The following is a 23,140-nucleotide window of genomic DNA, read 5'->3' as shown; positions in this document are numbered from 1 at the left end:
TTGAGAAAATATGGGACTAAAATGGAATTTAACCATGGACCGGCCATTATTGTTTTTGTAGGAAACCATGATGATGAAAAGAAATAAAATAAAATAAAAAAGAAAAAAGAAAAAAAAAACATAAAAAGAAACAGAATGATACGGTTGACTGAGTTGAAACTCTTATTTTTCTCACAATTTCCAACTGAAATTCTAAGCTTCCTTTTATGACCGACCATGTCACTGTTTTTGGGCCTGCAAAATACTCTACGCATACAGATAATATTTTCGATAATATTTTTTGATTCCAAAATGAACCACTGAAAAAGAAAATTAGAGACCCTCGTAATCAATCTCCCTTATTTATTGAGTCAAAGTTAACCCATAATATATTTTCTTTTCTCTTGCTCTTATTGAATGACACCGATTCTGCTTATGGCATGAAGAAGGTTTACATGGATAGAATTGCTATATGTACTTTTCAAAACCAGCATGATGATGATCGGTACTGGTGGGACTGTTTCTCTTATAACCTTATTACCACTGTTTTTAAAAAAAATTTGTGATAGCTAGATTGGCATATGGACCGTTTTATTAGCTATATAGATTCAGATTTAGTAGGTTTTTTTTTTGTTTTTTTCTTCTTTTTTGCCATAAAATTAATACCTCGGATGGATTTATAATTGACAATTTTGGAACCACTTTTTTGAAAAATAAAAAAAATAATAATAATTGATTTAGAGAAACGAAAGTGTTTGAAGAGAGGTTGATGTTTTTAATGTTTAAAACGTATGCAAAGCTATAGCTTTAAAAATAATATATAGCTAGGCCGCAGTTGGACCTATTTTGGATGGTATCAAGGGACAACTGTGTTTTTTTATATTTTTTTTCATATGGACCCCAAATCCGATTCTCTAACGTAAGTTGTTCTTATTACTTGGCTGGTTTATCAAAGAGGATGTTGTCGTGTTAGTGGACGTTTAATGCATGTTATTCCAAAACAACTCTTAAATTATGTATACAGTTTACTGTCTAACTAGAAGACAGTCTCTAAGTTAATGCATTTACATTAACTAATCAAAATAACCTATTTTATTTAGGAAATGTTTAAAATTCAAGTCTATCGCAGTAAAAAAAGCATATACATATACAGACAGATTTGCTATAATAGATGATTGTTCTCTATTATAACTTGATGTTTTACATCAACCAACATATTGTGGGATAAAAACATTTGGCAACATGTTACTCGATGAGAAATTCTCACATTATAATGAACTATAGATGTCGATTTTAGCAAAATTATATATGTGTACAAACACACACACACATATATATATATATATATATATATATAATTATACTTACATTAAATCAACCTAAAGGTTTTAGTAATAGATTTTTCATTATTATTCCTTGAACTATATTATAAATTAAAATTTAAAATTAAATCTTATTAAAGCAAAGTAAACCATGTAGAAACTTATATGATCATAAATAAATTTTTTAATCTCAATATCTAAAAACTACAAAAGAAAATCTTGATAATTTTACCATCATATCCACATTATAGAGCCTAATTTTATATATATATATATATATATATATATATATATATATATAATTCTGCTATCATATATGTACACACCCATCATAGTATAGGTGTGCTTAGTTTATTACACATAACATATGATGCGCTATTGTGGATTGCATGTAATTGATCAAGCACATTCACCAAAATTTTAACTTGTTATATATATATATATATATATATATATGAAATTCTAATGGTTTTTCTATTAGATTATCATTTACCAATTCTTGAATTGTTTCAAAAGTAAAGATGTAAAAATATTTTTGGAGATTAAACAAGCCCATAAAAAGCTCAATTTGCTTTCATAAGATTTTAGTATTTCACCAAATTCATTTAATCCATTAAAACACCTTTAAATTTGAGCTCTTGATGCAATCAAAAAATTAATGATAAAATCCTTGATGGTTAAGAGATTAATTATATGTGTGTGTGTATATATATATATATATATATGCATATACTCAATTATTTTATAAGAGTAATGCAGGAGGTAATTTTCTTCCCGAGAAAAATTATCATTTCAAATCTTTCATCAAAATTTTTTAAGAAAATTATATATTACTATTTTCTTTAACAAATGTTAAAATTTCAGTCTCTATGCCACAGGCACCATCTATTTTTGACAAAAACGAAGGTTCGAATTTGAATATACCACCCCCAGTATGAAAAAATAATATATAAAACATTACATGGATATATGCAATTATTTTATTAGACTAGTGTGGGGTTTGGTAATTTTCCTTCCATGGAAACTTCTATTGTTGCAACTCTCTCAACAATTTAAAAGCATATCTTAAGGTTAATTGGTGTATTGACTTATAATGTTTTGTTATATAGACCTTCAACTTTCAAAAATAATGATTCAAACTTTTAATTTTTAATTTTGTTGCAAATTGATTCAATCACTAATTTTGAACAAATAAATGAATAAGAGTTTCATCTAAAAGCTTACAATTGATTTTATAAGGAAAGAATTTAGGATGTTGATCAATGAAAAACCAAAAAAATAGGACCATTATCAATTTGTTTGGTCAAAAATTGGGTTTGGACCGGTTTGCAACAAATTTAAAAATTTAGGACATAAAATTGATATTTTTGAAAGTTGAAAATTTAAATTGTTAAATCCTACAAATTAAGAATATCTAAATGCAATTAAGTCATTATTTTATATTAACTTTTAAAAATATGTAATCTTTCAAATTTGAAATTTTGGATGGAATCCACAGAAGATTGTTAGAACTTCAATAACCGTGAACCAGTTTCTTGGATTCGTCCTGCTTTGCCAATTTTTTTATTTTTTCCTTTTGCAGGACGCTTTGCCTAATATTTTTACATTTCGAAATTTCTTATCAATTAATTAATTCAAATGCTCGTACTTTATAATGGTTTTTTTGAGGGAAACATAAAAGTCTAACTTATGTTCTTAAGACTTTATACAATTGATTTGCTTGGGTAAAAATATTCCCAGCAAAATTAAAATAAACAAGCATTTTTCTGTTACTAGACAAATAATCATTTTTCTGATTGGCTTATGATATAGTCATTTATCATTTTTCATATGAGTATATACTGTGAGTTATTCCTTGTAGACTAGTAGTATTTCAATTTAAAAATAAAGAAATAAAGTAAATTCGAGGAGAAAATTTCCAAGTCATATTTTGTGGCTCTTTTTGTTAAATTAATCAACATAGATATCATATTTATTTAGTCGGCTGAGAGGCAGTAATTTAATGTAATAAAAATATATATTGTTCTGATTTTTTAATAAAAATATATATCTCTCTGATGTGCTTAAGATATAGGCATTTATCATTTTTCATATGTGTACACACTGTGAGTTATTCCTTGTAGACTAGTAGTATTTCACTTAAAAAATAAAGAGATAAAATAAATTCGAGGAGAAAATTTCCAAGTCATAATTCGTGGCTCTTCTTTATAAATTAGTCAACAGAGATATCATATTTGTTTAGTCGGCAGAGACAGGGCAGTAATTTAATTAATGTAATCAATATATACATTGTTCTGATTTTGCTTATACAATACAACTTTATCAACAACCTCATGGACAAAACTAAATCGCATTTCCATCATTACTCTTGTTGATTAACAAACGATAAACCAAGCGGAGAATTAGAACACCGTCAAAATTTGTTTGGAAAGGTAAATGTTATATGATTATTGGATAGGTTAACCAACTAGATTAGCATACAATTGGCTAAACTTAGTCTAAGGCTTTTTTTTTTTTTTTTTTTTTTTAAATGTTTGGGCCCTTTGAGTAAAAGCAATCTTGTAATATAATTTTTGAAGAAATTTTATATTCCCATGATATTGTCTGTCACTTAACGGCATGATTGCATATGTTTGTATTTATAAAACAAATAACTTGTAACTCCGACATAAATTGACGTATAAGTAATTATACCGTGAACAAATAATTAACGTTCTAGGTCTAGCTATAAGAGAACTACCCCCAGATGATTTTGTATATGTTTGCAAATAATTTTGAAATGGATAAAATTACTTGTAAAAAGATAAAAATGTTTCCTATAGTGTTCGACTAAAAACATGAAAACGGTTTTATTTAATTTAATTTAATTAATTTATTATTGTTATTATTTGTGTGTATGATGTTTGTTTCTAAGAAATCACATATTTGTTAGTGTTAGAAGGAATGGGGAAAAAAAAAAAAAGAAAAAAAAATCCTAATTTGATGCTTATTTCGATATCACTTAATTTCTAGTAGAGAAGGATTCATAAATAATCATAGTCTCAAATAGAGACTATTAATTACTTATTTTATTTAATGATGAAATGTGAGGTCTCCCTTTTTTATTATTTTATTATTTTTTAATTTTTTCAATAAAAAGGATTATGTCATGAAGGATAAAAGTGTATATATACAAACACATAATACATAAATAGAGAGAGAGAGAGAGAGAAGGGATGGCCCAGTAAATAGCATTGGTCGGTTGGGGGAATGCATGCAAGACATATAGGCAGCCTTCGTATACAACTCTCCTTGTCACCATCCTTGTCTTGGGCTTCGATTCTATCTGTGTTATGAGAGAAAGACACAACAAAAGTCGAAAGGAATGGGCACATAAATGCATGACATAGGGAGGGAAAATAAGGCAAGAAAAATCACAAGAAACTAGCTAAATGCAATTCACGTCTTGTAAAGAAATAATATTCCAACTTGTATAACTATGGATATACATTCGGCTACGCGGACATAATGGTGCAAGTCGGCCAAATTAAATTAAATTTGACGGCAACATACATGTAATAATATTCTATGAATTATATGTAATTTGATATCAATTTGCATTAAAATATGCACATCAATACCTATAATAATAAATATTTTTCCATGAGTCCATATTTTTCAACCTCAAAAACCTCATAAACAATAGATAAATATTTATTTTTTAAAAAATTTTAAATTCTTATTAATTTTGATATATTTCAAACAGAATCTAATAAAAAACTGATTATATATATATATGGGAGTAACATTGAGACATAAAAAGTTAGGAATGTTGCAAATGATATATCTTTATTTCCATGAAATATGTATGGAATACACTACTAATTATGAATAATACTTACTTTCACACTAGTACGGTGGCATTCATTAATAATAATGTGGAACCCATATTCAATTTTATTTACTTTAACAATACATTATAAGTATTACTTAATCCTTTTAGAGGGATTTTATGTTAGCCTTAATGCAAATTTCTCTATCAATTTGAAGATTTTTCTTTTCCATTTATTCTTCTTCTTCTTCTTAAGTTTTTATCATAGCCATATTTTTTTTCTTTTTTTTCTTTTTTTCAATGAATCATATGTGATGCCGGTAAAATTATCTCAGGGTATGTGTCAACATTTATGTTGCTTTTACGTAAAGCAATCAAATAACGAATGCGCGGGGATAACTTCAATTACATCTAGTTGAAATAACTAAAACTTCGTCCACATCTAGAGGAAATAACTAAAGATTTATTTCCCAAAAGAGAAAAAAAAAAAAAAAAAAAAATTTCAACTGATATTTAATTAATAATTAAATATTAGTTTGGGTTTCATTTTATTGATATCTCATCTCAACTTCAATCTTATCCAAAAGATTGAAATCGATGGTCTATAGATAAAATTAGATAATATCTACATAATCTTCTCAAGGAGATAAATTAGATATTAAATGATATCTATGTATATTAGATAAAACAATGATCTACTTAGAGCATCTCTAATGGCTCAATAAATTGTTATATTCTTCTTGCCACATTAGAAATATAAACAGAATACCAAAAAAAAAAAAAAAAAAAAAAAAAAAAAAACTCCACAATGGCTTTGTCTATTTACTTTGTTAAGTTAATGTGGCAGAAAACTTAGGTATATTAACTCATCAAAACATTCCTTATCAAGATACTTTTCAAAAAGAAAATGTACATAACTAAATTATTATTATTTTTTAAGGAAAAAATATATATAGACATTATTAATTAATTGAAATTTAAACAAAATCATTAGAGAATGATTTTTGGATTCAATGTCTACCAAGTAGACATTTAAGGGGGTGTATTCAATCTACAGTTTAATAAATTTAAAATAAATTATAGATTTTAAAGAATTTGATGGATTGTAATGGAACCCTATAGATTTCATAAAGAATATATAAGAATCCAATGAAATATTTGGAATTAAAGCTTAATTTCATATTTACAGTTTTCTTCATAATTTCATTGTTAAAATCCTTTCAAATCCATTAAAATCTATAATTTTTTAAAATGTTTTAAAATCAATGACTTTTTGAATACCGTTAGATTTTTAAAAAATTCTACAAAGTTTTAATTGAATATATCTAAATTTTTATGAACTTTCATAAAATTTATTAAAATCTAAATTAAATGATATTAAATTTGTATAAATTCCTTTAAAATCTAAATCGAATACCTCCAAACTTTTAAATACTTTTAAAATCTTTCAAATTTTAGATTGAATACACCTCCCTTATACTTCATAGACTTGAAATATTTTCAAACTATGTGCTATATAGAAAACAATTCATAGAATTATTAGAGAGGCTCTTTAAGAATAAATTATAATATGATTAAGATATAATCTGTGGTACCGTTATTTTCAAGGGCCAACACTCTCTTTAAACAGATATGCTAAAATACAATGATATAAGGATGATGAAAAATATACTCCCAACTTTCTTTTAGACTCAATTTTAAACACAAATATTAACTTAAGCGTGGGGCAAAATTTTGGCATCAACAATATGCATGGTTGAATTTCCTTTAATTAATAATCGAATATGAAGATCTGAACTACCAAACCACAATATTAAAGCATTGAAAATTCAATTTTTTAGTTAAAAAAAGGGGATGGTATCTTTTGCCATTGTTAAATTCTCTAACGAAATTATTTTTTAATTGATTGTGGAAGAACTAGATGATCAAAGCAAAACAAAACCCCAATCTTAACATCCAAGCCAAAAGTGGGTTCTCTAAATATGAAAATACATACATTTAATCAAAATCATTTTGTTTTTCATCTCTCCAGATCAAATTCTGGTTTGAATATAGCCATGTGATCTTCAACCATGGGTATGAGTAAAAATAGAAGAAAAAGAAAATCTTGAAATGATGAAGATCTTGCTAAGGCTACCATAACATGACTCTAAAACATAAACTCTCATAATATTATCAATTAGATAATACTTAAAATTAATTGTTAAATAAAAAATTAATAAATATGGATCCCATAGCATTAATGAAAAAAATTTATTGATTACCATCTCTAATATAGCAACCATATGATCACTTAGAAAATGCCACATATGAGGAGGAATGCCTCCACACTGGTATGGAGACAAATATTATAAAAATATTATTTGTTACCATTGGTGAACAATCACTTGTAAAATTTACATATATCAAATAAAATTTAAGTAGTTATCATTAAATTATTCACTTTTATGATTTTAGTAAAAAATAATATATATTATAATAAAATTAAATGTCCAAATTAAAATTTATCACATAAACTGGTGATCATTACTAATGGTAACAAAGAGCAATATTCAAGTATTATCCATTAATTATTATTAGTGGTTAATTATTGAACTTAATTAAGTTGGCTAAAATTTCTTTTTCTCTACCTAAAAGCGTTTCCAATAGCCAATCCATTGTTTTGTCTATTGCTAGAAAAATTTACCACATCAAATAAAATAGATAGTGTTTAGTAAAAACTCTCTTTAATGGTATTGTGAAGAAGCTTTATTAAACTAACATGGCAGAAAAAAAAAAAAAAAGTCTATTAAATATGTTGAGTCAGTAATTTTTTTATTTTAATTAATTTTTTTCCTATTTATTTTTTGGCCTTCCAATATTTCTTCATCTTTTCAAATTTCTTATTTTCTATTCTACTCAAATTTCATATTTTTTCTCTTTATTTTTATTTTTTCCCTTTATTAAACAACATCTACTGTTCTAGTGGTGTACCCATCACAAACAAATATCATCATCACATTCTAATCCATCACTTATGAATCATACCTATCACAAATGAAGAAGAAGGAAAAAAAATAAAATAAAAAAATAAAAAAAACTCTGTTAGGTATTGAGGCATTTTTACATATGAAAGCGATTTTATTTATTTATTTATTTTTCTCAATGGGGAGCTTTTCTTTTTTTTCTTTTTTCTTTTTTTTTTTTGTTATTATTATTTGCTGAAATACAGTGGTTGTTTTTCTTTTTTTGGGGAATCTGGAAGGGTGGGGTGGGCTAGATAGCTTTTTTCAACTTTCTCCCTTCCTCTAAAAATTCCAGAAAATAAGCAATAAAAACAATAAAATAAAATAAATAACAAACCACTTAAAATATTATGCCTCATTAGTAAAATTTTACTTTAAACAGGATACATGGAAAAGTAATTTTAACAGACATTATCTATTAAATAGATATTATGCTACATCAATATGTTCTAATTCTCATACCACATAAACTCTAATAGATAAAATCATTTAAGATGCTTTAAATTTTTAGACATGTGTGTCTCAATCAATTCTATGATGAAAGATTTTTTCTCTTTTATTTTAGTTTACAAAACTTTTATATATAGGTTACTTTGTAATAAATGTGCCTAATAAATATAAAAACAACAGGAAAAAAAGCACTTATTGTTCATTAAATATATTCAAAATGAAATAAATATTCACAACCTTAACCTTAGCGTTTAATATTATATAAATAAACCTTTTCTACAAAAGAAAGATTGTATAAATAAACCTAAGCTTCAAAATGAGATATATATTCACAAGTTCAAAAACAGTAAATAGAAATATTACGCTATAAGGAAAATAGATAAACAGACACTATAATTTTTCAAAATGGACATTTGGTAGGCTCCATTCGGGATTGATTGGTTTTGAAGCTCCAAACTAGTTATCAAAACTACTTTAAATGTTTTGTAAAATTCGGAAATTGTAATTTTACAAGAATTATATTTTATAGCAGTTGTTTTTAAGAAGCAGCAAAAAACTAGTTTTTGAGATTATAATTTTAAATTGTCTAAATATCCATAATTAAAATATCAATTTTTATGACTTATTAAAAAACTAATATCTTTTTTGTCCTAACTCTATTAATATTCTATTGAACAATGTTATAATCAACATTTTATATTTTTCATTTTTTAAATATACTATAGTTCTTTTTTTTTTTTCAAATCAATGTTTACTCAAGTTGCAATGAAAAAAATGTATCAAATATTTAGTAATATATGTTAGTATAATAATAAAAATATAATACTACAAGTAAAAAGATGATAACTAATGTATTTTTAATCATTTTATATTATAGCATTAATTAAACAATTTTATTTACCAAATACTTAAATACTGATTTTGAATCATATAGCAATTTTGAAATAACCATTTATCAAACATATAATTGATTGTTTTTGCAGCTGATTCTTTCTAAGTACAGCTAAAGTTTATATTTTTATAAGCTATAACAATACCAAACTAAGCTAAGTCTCGGCCATATGCACTTTTAATATAATGTACGATTATTTGTTTTAATACTTTTAAGATTATGTATTTTTTAATCTTAAATGATTCAAGTCAACTAGTATTGTTTTTCACTATAATTTTTAATTCTTTTTGACACATTGATATATAAGTTGCCATAAAAAAAAAAAAATAGATAACTAAAGGATGATTCTTGATTTTTTATTTGTTAATTGCCAAATATCACTAGATTAAGAAAGAGTTAAATGAAAGAAAGGGGAAATATATGAAGAATGAATCAATGACTATATATATGTAAAATGTCATATGTCACTAGATTTTTAAAGATTAAATAGAGCTTAAATGAGAAAAAGATCATTCGACATGATAAATCTCATTTCATAAGTTACATGATAGTCTTAACCATATATATCAAAACTGCCATGTATATGTGTTTTGACTTTTATTGTATGTTTAGAATGAATATTAGTCTTAAGAGAATACTTCTCTTTGAATCTTGTGCGGAGTTATATGTTGTTGAAGAGCTCTATATATCCTCTTGCTTTTTCATTCTCTTGGTTTTACCATTTTGGCACAAATTTCCAGTATGAGGAAAGAGTCTTGAAATTTAGTCTCAACACTTGAACTGTTAAAACTCTTTAGATGCAAGTAATTCAAAGAGAGAGAGAGAGAGAGAGAGAGAGAGAGAGAGAGAGACTTAAGAACACCAAAAACTTCAAAATAGGGGATAAAGATAACTTATACAATAATATTATTCAGTTTCTGTGATCAAGATTGATTTCCCAAACTCATGCCTTAAAATTTTCGTGACGTTTATCTCAAAACATGCATTGGTGATCCAATTCTAGGAATAGAACCTTATCTTTTCCACATGCTAAATGGAAATCTATAAGCATCAAACCCTACTTTAATTATCCTACGAAATATGTCACATCTTGTAATTAGCCAACTTCTGTCACGGCTTGAAACAAGGCTTGTATGCACATTAGTTGTGTCACAAATTCTAATCATCTCATTACTATCTCAGCCTCCAAAGCGTGAAACTAGCAATGGATCCACACTACATTTGAAAGAGTCACTCTTTACACTGTTAAATATGCATGAAAATCTTCTATCCTCATTTTTCCAATAATAGAATTTTATTTTGTTTCCTTTGGTTCAGTTTATTTTGTTTCTCTATGGCATTATATTACTTGTGGACAGAAATAAAGGGCATATATTTATGTGTTAAGTACATCAATAATATTAGATTTATCAAAATTATTTATTAAATGATATAATAAATGATATGATAATATTTAATTGATTTATTTTTTTAATTTATTTTTCCATTTAAGAATTCACTCATTCACATTTAGATTATATAAGTACATCAAATTTTAACACGTATCATTTGATAAATAAATTTGATAAATATTTTAGTATTTGTAGTATTACTATTTTTGCTTCAAACAATTCTTGCTGTTCAACTAGAAAGAAAAAAAAAAAAAAAATACCGAAACTGTCAAATTCGGTCACGATTATCAAACATGCATGTTTAGGATATTCCAGCGTAAAGTACGGAACATTAGTCTAGATGAAAAGAATTAGTAGTGTGAAAACGAGATTTTTTAGTATTAACTAGAAGCTTTCACTCCAAAATATTGTCGATTTCGCTTACTTAGTCATCATTTAAACATTATGGTTAGAAAATTCTTAATTATGTAGTCTTCCTCGTTATAAAAGTAAGAATAGACTATATGTCATTTTAGTTTGACCCACAAAAGATTTTGAGGATCCAAATAGTTAGCCTTATAACCGTCAATTTTGCATGTCGATCATTAAGAAATCGACATATATTGCAAATTAATTTGTCAAACTTTTGAGCAGTGGTCTCTACCATAGCCGACATGAAGACAATTCTTCATACCAAAAACGTATATGACTGGGAACATAAAATAGTTTTATATAAAAATATTAATTATTCTAAAGACCGTAATCTGTACTCCGATAATTTTGTGGAAAATTTTGCAAAGTCTTTTGTCCACAAACAGTCCTAAGTTAATGAAAAAAATTGGATCAGAAAACATTGGAAGCTTTTCTACTTTAACATCTTCGTATATTTCCAAATTTTTTTAAAAGTGTAATCAAACAATTTTTTTTTTTTTTTCGTTTCCATATATCAGATTGTCAAATTTATTTTCGAGGTAATTAAAACAAATTTACTTCTAAATAATTTTTTTTTTGGGATATATTTTCATTGGATTTGAATTATGGAACGTTTTGCTTTTGTTTCTTCAAAGGACTCGATTCGAGTCCTATTGATTGTAGGAATATTAAAGACCCATCATTGTCAAATAAAAGGAATCAAGAATAATTCATATGGAAATCTCCATGCAAAGAGGTACCGTAAACAATCAACAAGGATGTCGATATGGTTAGCAACAATATTAAAGATTGTCATGATCAAGATCAGAAGTCCATCCAAATGTTTGACATGGATGAAAAATTTTAATTCCGTGACATAACAATCATGAGTAAAATTAAATGTCTTATTACTCTTAGAACGTTGGCTCCTAAAATCCAAGAAATTGTCAAAAATTTTGAAGCCAAATGTCACTTTCTATCTAGAGGCAAAAGGAATCGGATCACTCTTTTCAAACGATCAATTTACATAAATTTTCAAAAATACCCTTCTTTACTTAACATTTGTTAAATTGTTCTATATGAACATATGTTCAACTAATTAGAATTAAACATATTTTTATACTAAAACAAAATCTGAATTTTTTATAGCAAAAATAAAAAAAATATAACTTATTTAAGTAGTGTAGGATTTATTCATAAATTTGATTAGATTGTTTTAATATAATTATATTTGATAAAAAATAGTTAATCAATAAAATAATCAAATCTAAAAGTATTTATTAAATAATGCATAATGTATGAATTATATTATTTTAAGAATGAATTAAAGTTATATGTTTCTGTTGTTAAAAGAAAAGAAAAAAAAATTATATATATATATATATATATATATATATATATATATATATATATCTCTATATATCGTAATATGACGAAAGATATATTTGAAAATTTGTGCAAGAGGCAATGGGGTAAGAAAAGAGGGTTATATATAAAGAGCAGCCCATATGAGTACAATTTTCAAAGGTTTCAACTCTTTAGGAACTTGTATATAATTTCAATTTGTTTTGGGCAAATCACAAACTGGGCCTATACGGTTCACGTAGGACCCAAAAGGCCTACCCAAAATACAATTGGAGCCCAACATTGTTTAACTTTCAGGCCACTTTACACTGGGCATGGAACCCCCCTTTTTAGGCAACTTTTGAAACCTATTATACCACCATAGAAAACAATAATAATAATAACCAAACTACATTAACCTGATAATATAGCTGATTTCATGCAATCTGATCTGGTAATTTGAACTGATTCAGGATTTCTTGAGTGACTTTGGTCAGTGGTAATGCCCAAAGACCCACCCTCAAACCCATATCCATCTCCCCTTTAATTTAGAAATTATTGTACAAGAAAAGAAAAGAAAAAAATTGAATTATGAGCTTTTAAATAAAAATTTACTAAAATAACCATTACCAAAAATAAATAAAAGAGCCAAACAACTTTAACCAAAAATGGTAATAATTTGCAAAGAAAAAAACAAAAGAACCAAAGTCAAGCTAAAATATTACAAAATTTGTCAAACAGTTTAAATATTTAAATAGAGACCTTATTATCTTCTTCTTCTTTGACAAACTTTCTCCAATAAGGATGATTCCTCCAGACAACACCCATCTCTTCAATGGGGACTCCCTTGGTCTCAGGCAACAATTTGTATATAAAAAAGCTCATCACTAGCAGACAGAAGGCAAAGATAAGGAACAGACCAAACTTCACATGGCAGAGCAAAGCTGTGAATACTTGTGCAATGCCAAAGGTGAAGATCATATTCACTGAAACATTGACACTCTGAGCAGCAGATCGAACTTCAAGTGGGAAAATCTCACTGGGAACCAACCAACCCAGAGGTCCCCAAGACCATGCAAATCCAGCAACATATATACAGATGAATATCACCAACGCACTTGCATACCATTTTGGTAATTCTCCAGGGTTTCCACTCAATCCAAATTTAATTGCAATTCCTATTCCAATAATAACCTAAAAAAAAATAAAAATTATATATTAATAAGAGAAACATCGAAGATTTTTTCTTTTATATCAATATATAGATATATATCTGTTCAGATTTTTGGAATTAAAATGGCATTGTAATTCAATAATAATTATAGATTATAAAATAACTAATTATAATGTTTGAAATTTTTTTATCATTTTAGTTGTTAATGACCATTGATGATAGAATTCAAAACCTGATGATAAAATCTTCTTTAACAAATCATCCAAAAAAAATAAAGTCTTGAAAACTTATTTGAATTTTTTTATAAATTTCATTTTTTGAATTACTTCAAAATTAATAAAAGTTTTAAATTTACAAAAATATTATTATTATTATTATTATTATTTTTACCTGGGTGATGAACATTTGGGCACCTCCTTCTAGGAAGAGAGTTCTTCTTCCAACTTTATCAACAGTAAAAATGGAAACAAGCGTTGCGACAGCATTTACAGTACCACTAATAACAGCAGACATCAACGCGGTACTACTTCCGAAACCGATGGTTTTGAACAGCACCGGTGCATAGAAAGTGATCACATTCATGCCTGTGAGTTGTTGGAAAGCCGGAATTCCGACGGCGAAAACGAGCTGAGGTCTGTATTTTCTCGTCAACAAAGTGGCCCATGGATGTTTAACCTCATTGGATGCCTCACTTGCAGCTATAAGATCGTTGAATTCATCGTCGACATTCGGAATTCCGCGGATCCTCAGGAGTTGCTGCTTGGCTTCTTCGTACTTGTTTCTTTCGATCAACGAGTTGGGTGTCTCGGGAAGGCAAAGAGCTCCGATGGAGATGATAATGGCGGGAACAGCAGCTCCACCTAAACTCAATCTCCATCCCCAACCTCCTTCTATTTGAGCAAAGAAATAGTTGAGCAGATTCGCCGCTAGAATTCCAATGGTGATTGAAAATTGAAACATCATATTTAAAGCACCTCTGTACTTGTACGGTGCCATCTCAGACACGTAGATTGGCACCGACTACATAAAAATAAATAAATAAATACATAATTATCAAGTCGGAATATCCAAAAGTTATAACTTTTGATAACACTGATATAAATTATTTGAAATATTAGTATAATTTTTTGGTTATATATATATATATATATAGATAGAGAGAGAGAGAGAGAGAGAGAGAGACCTGATTGGCGCAGCCTATACCGAAGCCGAGAAAAAGGCGACCGACGATGAGCATGTAAACATTTTGAGCAAAGGCATTGACAATTGCACCAGCTAGGAAAAGAAGACCACCGCAAAGCATGGTAGTTTTCCGACCCAACCATCTGGTCACCGGCGCTGCGATGATGGAAGAGAGGAGTGCAGCTAGGTAAAGGGATGAAGTGAAAAGTGTTAACGTTTGGCTGTTGAATTTGCAGTATTGATTGTCTGTGGGTTTCACTGAAGATTCCTTCTTGTATACTGCTGGAAAGAATTCCTTCAAGAACGAATCCATGGATGTAACTCCACCTGTGTGTAAAACAAACATTTCCAATATGTATATGTTAAAAATAAAATAATTTCCAAATTAATTGTCAATATTCCAAAAAAAGAAAAAAAAATTACTATAACATATAGAATAGTGGGTTTTTCTTTATTATTATTATTTTTAATCTTATTACAATTTACATGTAATAGAGCACTTTTATATTTGAGGAACATTTCCAAATAAAGTAAATGAATCATTTTAATATAACAAAGTGCACCAAAAAAAAAAAAAATCGTATGAAAACTATGAAATTATAAGAGATTTGAATTCAGTATCATTGTTGGATAGACATTAAAAAACCAGTAGAAACATAGACCAAACAGATACAGTAAAATAATTGAAAAAAAAGCATATTTACCTGAAATACCAAGATCATAGCCAAAAATCAAACCTCCTGTAGCTGCAATAACGCAAGTTAGAAAAACTCTACCGGTGAGTTTTCCTGGGTACTGCTTCCCTCCTTGAGTAGCTATAGCACCTCCAGCCATGTCCCTGCTACTCTAACGTGGAACAGGAATGGAAAACTAATGAAGAAAGAAGTAAGAAAATGAAGAGCTATTTGGGGAAAGTTGTTAGATTTATAGAGATTAGGAACTAAGAAAGTCTATTTGTACTTAATCTCTGCTATGGTTTTTTAATTGGATTTGTGTTTTATCTTCTTTCAATTTTATGTTTATCCAAATATGAGAAATCATATGAAATCTTAACTGTTTTATTGTTATTATATATTTGTAAAACGTCCAGGATAAAATTCATCCTTATATCTAACTAACTAATATTAATGTTCAAAAAAAACTAAATAACCAATATTATATCCATATATATATATACATATATTTACTAGTTCTTCCTTGAACGTTAGAGAACAATTATAAATGGATTTTTGAACTCAAAATTTGATTTTTGATAAAAGCAATTTCAATTTATTTTATATATTTGGCAATTATAAATTATGTAAGTTTTTTTTCAATATTTAATTAATCACTCAAATTGTATGCCATCAATTAGTATTCTGAATTTAGAATTTTAGATTTATACGTATATATTTTAAATTTTTTCAACTTAAATTTATGTAAAGATAAGATAAAGTTTCATGACATTTTTTTCTTGCAGGAGAATCACTTAGCGTGACCTACCAATGGCCACGACCCACAAAATTAAAGAAGGGCACAGTATCAATTTGAGCACTATTCATAATACCTATGCACATATATGTCATACGTATATCTAGAAATTAACACATAAAAATCCTATATAGGTAAAACTAATAGGTCTAGGTATTAAAAAAATGAGAAATTAAAATAAAGACTAGCTAACAAATTACATATTAAGGTTGAAGGAAAAAACACGATAATAAATTGGGTTATACTCATAATTTTTTAGCAAAATAAATTAAGATGTATAAAATTTTATGTCTCTTTTGCCAGTATGTTGTATACAAAAGCTCCAAATATATAGACAATAATATTAGATATAAAAACTGTCATTATATTAGTTATCATCACCTCCACTTATAATTTTGCATATTTTAATGTTGAGAAATTCTTAAATTGCGCAAACCAATAACGAAATACATTTAGTATAGTGTTGTACCTAATTTACAAAAAGGAGATAAGGTTCTAAATAATATAAATTACAGTAAAACTTAATGGAATTGTAGTTAAAAATATTTTAACTTGAACAAAAAAGTGTCTATATTAGTAAATTATTATATACCAGCAAGTTTATAGATGTTTTAATAGCTATAAAAATAAATTATTGCTCTAAATAACTTTACATAAATATTTTATGTTAGATTGAATTTTGAATATAAGGTATCATATATTTTTTATAATATATAGATAATTATTATGATGTGGAGGTAAAGTTTTCTAAACTTAAAAAAATCACAACTTATTGCAATGTAGAATTTATTCTTATTTATAATTTATCAAAATTAGAAATAATTTTTTTATGATTGGACACAGGTTATTCTAATATAAAGTATTATTATAAAAACATTTTACTGTATTAATTTCATTTATACATACATCATAAAATTACCAATTAATTGAGTAATATACCTCAAAATTATTCATTCATTATTTATTTAAAAATTTATTTTGTAGTTGTAATTGTTACTCAACATGGACAGTTATTGCGCGAACAAAAAAACGGAACTATTAAATCTCTACCACTAAGGGTGGACAAAAAACAATCATAAAATTCACATAAAGCCGACCATATTAAAAGTACAAATTTGATTAGCTAGGATACAATGAAAGGAAAGATTGGTCGTCTATTTTTCTTTTTCTTTTTTTTTCTTTTTTTGTTTTTTTCTTTTTTTGTTTTAGCTAAGAGACTATTGCTACAGGTTTTAAGTTGTTTACTTATTTAGTAAATGATATGATAAAATGTTGCATTATAATATATTATTGATTAAAAAATTAAATATAGATAATTAAATTTTAAAAAAAAAATAAATGAAACTCAATACAAACTAATAAAATATAATATCTGATTTTACCAGATCACTTAGTAAATAACATATTATTGGATAGACTACTTGTTTGAAAAATAATATATACATATATATATATATATATATATATATTAAAAAATAGAAATCCCAAGACCATGTACGACATAGTCCAACGTGGGGGCGGTCAGAACCATGCTTGCTTCTTTTTACTTTTATGTAGCCTCGTTTGGTCAAAGGACCTCTACACAACTTGGTGGCACAATAATGTCAACACAAAATAATGTCAACCAATAATATACACAAACATGGTTTTTCCTTTTTAAACCCTAACAACCATAAATGAAGAAACAACTTGTTAGTTTTGTTTGGAATTTCTTAATTTCCTCTGATGTTTGTAAGCAAAATGGCAAGAGGGGAGCCCAAGAGAGAATTTCAGGTGCAAAAAGAATATTAATGCGTAAGGCAGAATGAAAACATGTGGTGTATAGGTTTTCAATACAGTAATGCTCATATTTTTTAATTGGTAATAATTCTATTTTTGGTGGACTTGGTTGGGCTATCAGAATAAGATGTACCTAATATTAGGTAATTAGACAGACAAAACTCAAGCCAAAAAATCACTCTGCATATGTATTAGCATGTCGAAATCTACTTAGAGATCAATATAGTTAATTTGCTAAAGATATATCAAATCAACCTTTTAAATTTGCTTTTAAAAATAGATTCAGCCTAATTAACAAATTGAACTATTAAAGATTTTAGTATTACATTATCAAGGCAAAAGTCAAACGCTTCCACACTTCCTAACGCAACCAGACTTAGAATTTATATGCAGTGGTTATGGTGGCTAAGTACTCAATATATGTACCTTTTTAGAGGTTTAATCAGCAGGAAAAATGGGTGCTTAGTAGAAAAGGCTCCAAGAAAAACTTACTTTAAATTAATTTAAACCCTTCGAAAAATATGATTAGATTTTCCTTAAATGAAAAAACTGCATATATTTGGTATTAATTAATTAGGTTTCCAGAATTAATTAATTCATTAAATAGTTAATTAAAAGCCCATGCTCTCTGAAAAAAAAAAATTAAATGCCCATGCCACTAATTTTTATGCTAGACTTAAAGATGCATTTATAAGGAATGATGATGCTCAAATGCATATCCCAACCACACATAACTTTTTGAAAGAAAATAAATAAATAAACAGGAGTACTTGTAGTTGTATCGTACCTGTTTTTTGAATAGTCTTTTATTTGAGAAGTTATATTACTAATTAAAAGACATTCCACATGTACATGACCTTATAATATAATAATAAGTATCATATATATTCTTATTTTATTTTTTGATGAAGAATATAATCTGACTTTTATATGAAATAGAACTCACTCCCTTGTATATTATTTAAATTATTGAAAAAATAAAATTATTCTATATTAAAAGCTTGACATACATAGCTAAGTTCATTTTCTACTAAGCTCTAAAGATTAATTTTCATCAAAAAGCTTCAAAGATTAATAACAAATAAAACAAACAAACAAAATAGTTCTTTGAAAAAAACTAAAGAATAACTAAGTGACAAAAAAAAAAAAAAATGGGAGCGAAAAGGTGCATAAGAAAACAGCTAATTGCAAGCTTGTACTCAATACGTGTGCGCAACATCACCATTAATACATATATACATCTTTCATTGATATCAAGGACAGAAGGAAGGAAAAAAGAAAAAAAAAAACGTGGTACTATGTAAATTAAAAACAAATATACAATCTCTCTGATATATCATTTTACCAATAATAATATCCAAAAAATAAAAAATAAAAAAACCCTAAAATTTAAAAAGCCAGTACATACCCAAGTGGATACTATGGAGTATGAACATCACTTCCCACGAAATTCCCACGCTTTTTACCTTTCTATTCAAATAACACATGCCACTTATATATCACCCATCACCCTAATTTCAAAACATCAACACCCTCTCAATAACCAAAATTTCTCTCTCTCTCTCTCTCTCTCTCTCTCTACATCTCTCTTGTTCAGTATCCTTCACATCCTTACCTTATATATAACATATAATATGAGTGACTCAGATACTCCCACTAACGTGCGCCGAGTTGTAGACCAGCCCAATGTCCACCTACCTTCTCTCCCATACCTTGACTTTCCTCCTCATCCATTTCTCTCCCTTGACCCCACTCTTCCTCCTCCTCCTTTTCCTCTTCCTCCTGCTCCTCCTCCTCCTCCACCTCCTCCTCCTTCATCTTCTTCAACTTCTTCTGCTTTGAACCCTAATTTACACCATCTTCAACATCATCATACTCATCCAAACACTAATTCCATGGCTTCAAGCTCTTCCGGGAAACACTCTAGGTATAAAGGAATCCGCTGCAGGAGTGGCAAATGGGTATCGGAAATCCGAGAACCCCGTAAAACCACCCGGATATGGCTGGGGACTTTCCCGACGCCGGATATGGCGGCCGTGGCTTACGACGTGGCTGCACTTGCTCTCAAAGGGAATGATGCGGTTCTCAACTTCCCTTCCTTGGTGGGGAAGTATCCAGTTCCCGGTTCTTCTTCGGCCGCAGACATTCGCAAAGCTGCGACTGCTGCGGCCGCTGCCAAAATGGCGGATTGGAGAGAAGGGATGGGAGGCAATTCGGAGCCGTCGTCTAAGAAGGATGATGGTACGTTATCTGGCGATCGTTTGTCGTTGTCCGGAGGAGAATTTGTGGATGAGGAAGAGCTGTTTGGTATGCCTAATTTGCTGGTGGATATGGCTGAAGGAATGCTGGTTTCTCCGCCCAGAATGAGCTCCTCCGATGACTCGCCGGGAAATTATTCGGATGGAGTTGAAAGTTTATGGAACTACTCTTGATTATGATAACATTTTTTTTTTTTGACGAAACTTAACAAACATAAAATATATATTTATATATATATATATATATATATATATATATATATATATATATATATATATATATATATATATATATATATTTGTCAATGATTGGAAGAGGACATAGAGAGAAAGAGAAAAAAGTACGTTGAGAAGATGTAATTAATTAATTGATGTCTTCTAATTTATAAACTACTTTGCACACCTTGAATGAAGCATGTAGAAGATGACATGGGGGGCTATATCACAGTGAAATCCAAATGGTGGCTAAAGATATTAGAGGGGTTTCAAAATCAGTTCAGCCAAATAGCGAATTTGATCGAGCAGGATATATATATATATATATATATATATGTTGCTCTAACACATGTACTATATAGTTGTGCTGGTTTTGTAGTATATAATTTTATGTTATTATTAATATTATTCTGGTTTTTTCTTTGAGTTTTGCTTTGCTGGGATTTTTCCTAATTGGTTGCTAAGATTCATCATTAATTTTGTTGGAGCAGGAAATTAATAAATATTTAATGGGTGGAGTTGCTAGAGAGAGAGAGAGATTAATATTTAGGAGAATCTTTTTGCGTATTTGACTAAAGATGAAAGAGATGGAGGGTGTAAAAGATATTTGACTAAAGATGTTAATTAATTTTTAGGAAAATATTTTTACATATGTGCTGAAATTCAAACATTATCTTATCTTCAAGTTTTTTTTTTTTTTTTGGGGTAATTTTTCTCTTCTTTTTTTAAAAAAATAAAAAATAAAATTGTGAATCAGAAAAAGAAAGCATATGGACGATAAGATAAGTAAATTATTAACGATAGAAATTTTAAAAACATGCTTGTTTAAGATAATGATTTCATTCACTATATAGGCAATGAATGCTAACATTTCAGACGTACAGGAATTTGATAATATTATGAGTCAAAATTAAGTTGGGTCCCATTTGGCCCCATCAAATGTCAATGTCTATTTGATGAAAGATTGAAAGTAAAATGAAATTTAATTGGTTTTTCTTTTTAGTGTTTTTTTTATTGCATTTCCTTTTAGACAAGTAGAATGTGTCTTTTTGATTAACTGTTGCACTGTGAAACTGTCGGGCAACAATCATGCGACCATGAACAGGTTTTTTTTTTTTTTTTTTTTCCCCTTTTTATTACGAACTACTTTTTCCATTAAATTTCGCTTTTGCTTTATATATTTTAACTTACAAAAAATAAATTGATTTATATATTTTGTTGGTATTACATTCTGGCCTTCCAGCTATTTCTTTCCAAATTAATTTAATTTATAATGATTAGTTCTTTTTTAAAATTGTTAATTATGATGTGGTTTGCTAACTTGTTAATTTTTAGTTTTTAGTTGTAGTTTGTTTACTATAATATAGATAAGAATTTGTTGGACGTCTTACTTAATTACAAATTTAAAGAAGAAAAAAAAAAAAAAAAGACAAACCAACATACTTTAAATTAAAAATAGTTTTAAATGATTTTTAATGAGGTATTTTTTTTTTAAGTTATTTAAAATACCTAACAAACTTCAATAACTAATACTAATAAACATTTGACACAAACAAATTATATGCATTTCACGCTAGTAAACATTTGGCATTTTAGTTATGTTTTTAAACTTTTGCTTGAAATCTTAAATATATAATTGAGATTCATTGAAAATACATTGAAGCAAGAACTAGACAACACTTTTATACTCCAAAGAAAACGCATTGCAAAAGATATTTTATTTTTCAAATTTTTTAAGTTAATTTTTCTTCTAATTAATTTCTTTTCTTAATTACGAACCAATCAACTTATGATTTTGAACTTCTATAAGCAGACCCATGAGAACCTTCAGAAATTCTTCTCTTTATGGAGACAAAGCGTCCCGAATAATATCTTTTAGGGTCCCATTAAACGTGTCTAGGACACCACAATTAGCGATATAAAGGGGGAGAAAGCATAAATTTTATCATCAATTTTAAGAATTTTGACTCATAAAAAGAGTCAAAATCTAGAACAAAAATAAGCTCGTTTTCTCTTGAAATACAAATATCTCGATACACCTAATAAAACCGATTAATTAAACATCAGGAATCACCATCAACTTTTATGCCATAACAGGAGGACAATATGGTTTTATACCTGAGAAAAACCAAGCTAGACCCTAGCTAGCTATCTCTAGCTAGGCCATACAGCTATATCTAAAAGGTGATAAAACACACTTTTTTTCTTTTTTAAATAATAAAGATATCCACTTTTTTTTTTTTATTTGAACAAGTGTTGAATTTTCTGTGGTCAAATTAATTAAACAGGTTGCTCATTTATACAAAAAAATAAATAAATAAATAAAATAAAATAAAATAAATCTGAAGGTCATAACGAATTATTAAATATTATATTCGATGGAATAGCCTTTCTTATATCTTAAGTCATATTCATTAATCCCAATCTTTCTTGTTAGAGTATATATTTATATTCAGAAGAGTATATAGAGAATGTAT

At 27.7% G+C, this 23,140-nt stretch overlaps 2 protein-coding genes across 2 annotated transcripts; one reads left to right on the top strand and one right to left on the bottom strand.

Moving 5' to 3' along the window:
• Nucleotides 1–13,158: 13,158 nt before the first annotated feature.
• LOC107434873 (sugar transport protein 1) lies at nucleotides 13,159–15,813 on the bottom strand. Its single transcript, XM_016046378.4, has 4 exons — nucleotides 15,645–15,813; nucleotides 14,942–15,267; nucleotides 14,149–14,778; nucleotides 13,159–13,778 (listed from the first exon to the last, which is right to left on the bottom strand). The coding sequence occupies exons 1-4, from the start codon at nucleotides 15,772–15,774 to the stop codon at nucleotides 13,335–13,337; spliced, it is 1,530 nt and encodes a 509-aa protein (XP_015901864.2). The 5' UTR covers nucleotides 15,775–15,813; the 3' UTR covers nucleotides 13,159–13,334.
• A 3,781-nt stretch (nucleotides 15,814–19,594) lies between these two features.
• Nucleotides 19,595–20,696, top strand: LOC107434885 (ethylene-responsive transcription factor ERF027). Its single transcript, XM_016046393.4, has one exon. It carries the CDS (start codon nucleotides 19,611–19,613, stop codon nucleotides 20,619–20,621), a length of 1,011 nt encoding a protein of 336 aa, XP_015901879.3. The 5' UTR covers nucleotides 19,595–19,610; the 3' UTR covers nucleotides 20,622–20,696.
• Nucleotides 20,697–23,140: the final 2,444 nt, after the last annotated feature.

This window comes from Ziziphus jujuba, chromosome 6 (genome assembly GCF_031755915.1).
Source record: "Ziziphus jujuba cultivar Dongzao chromosome 6, ASM3175591v1".
NCBI classification, from domain to species: Eukaryota; Viridiplantae; Streptophyta; class Magnoliopsida; order Rosales; family Rhamnaceae; genus Ziziphus; species Ziziphus jujuba.
This window is presented reverse-complemented; position numbering and strand designations above follow the sequence as displayed.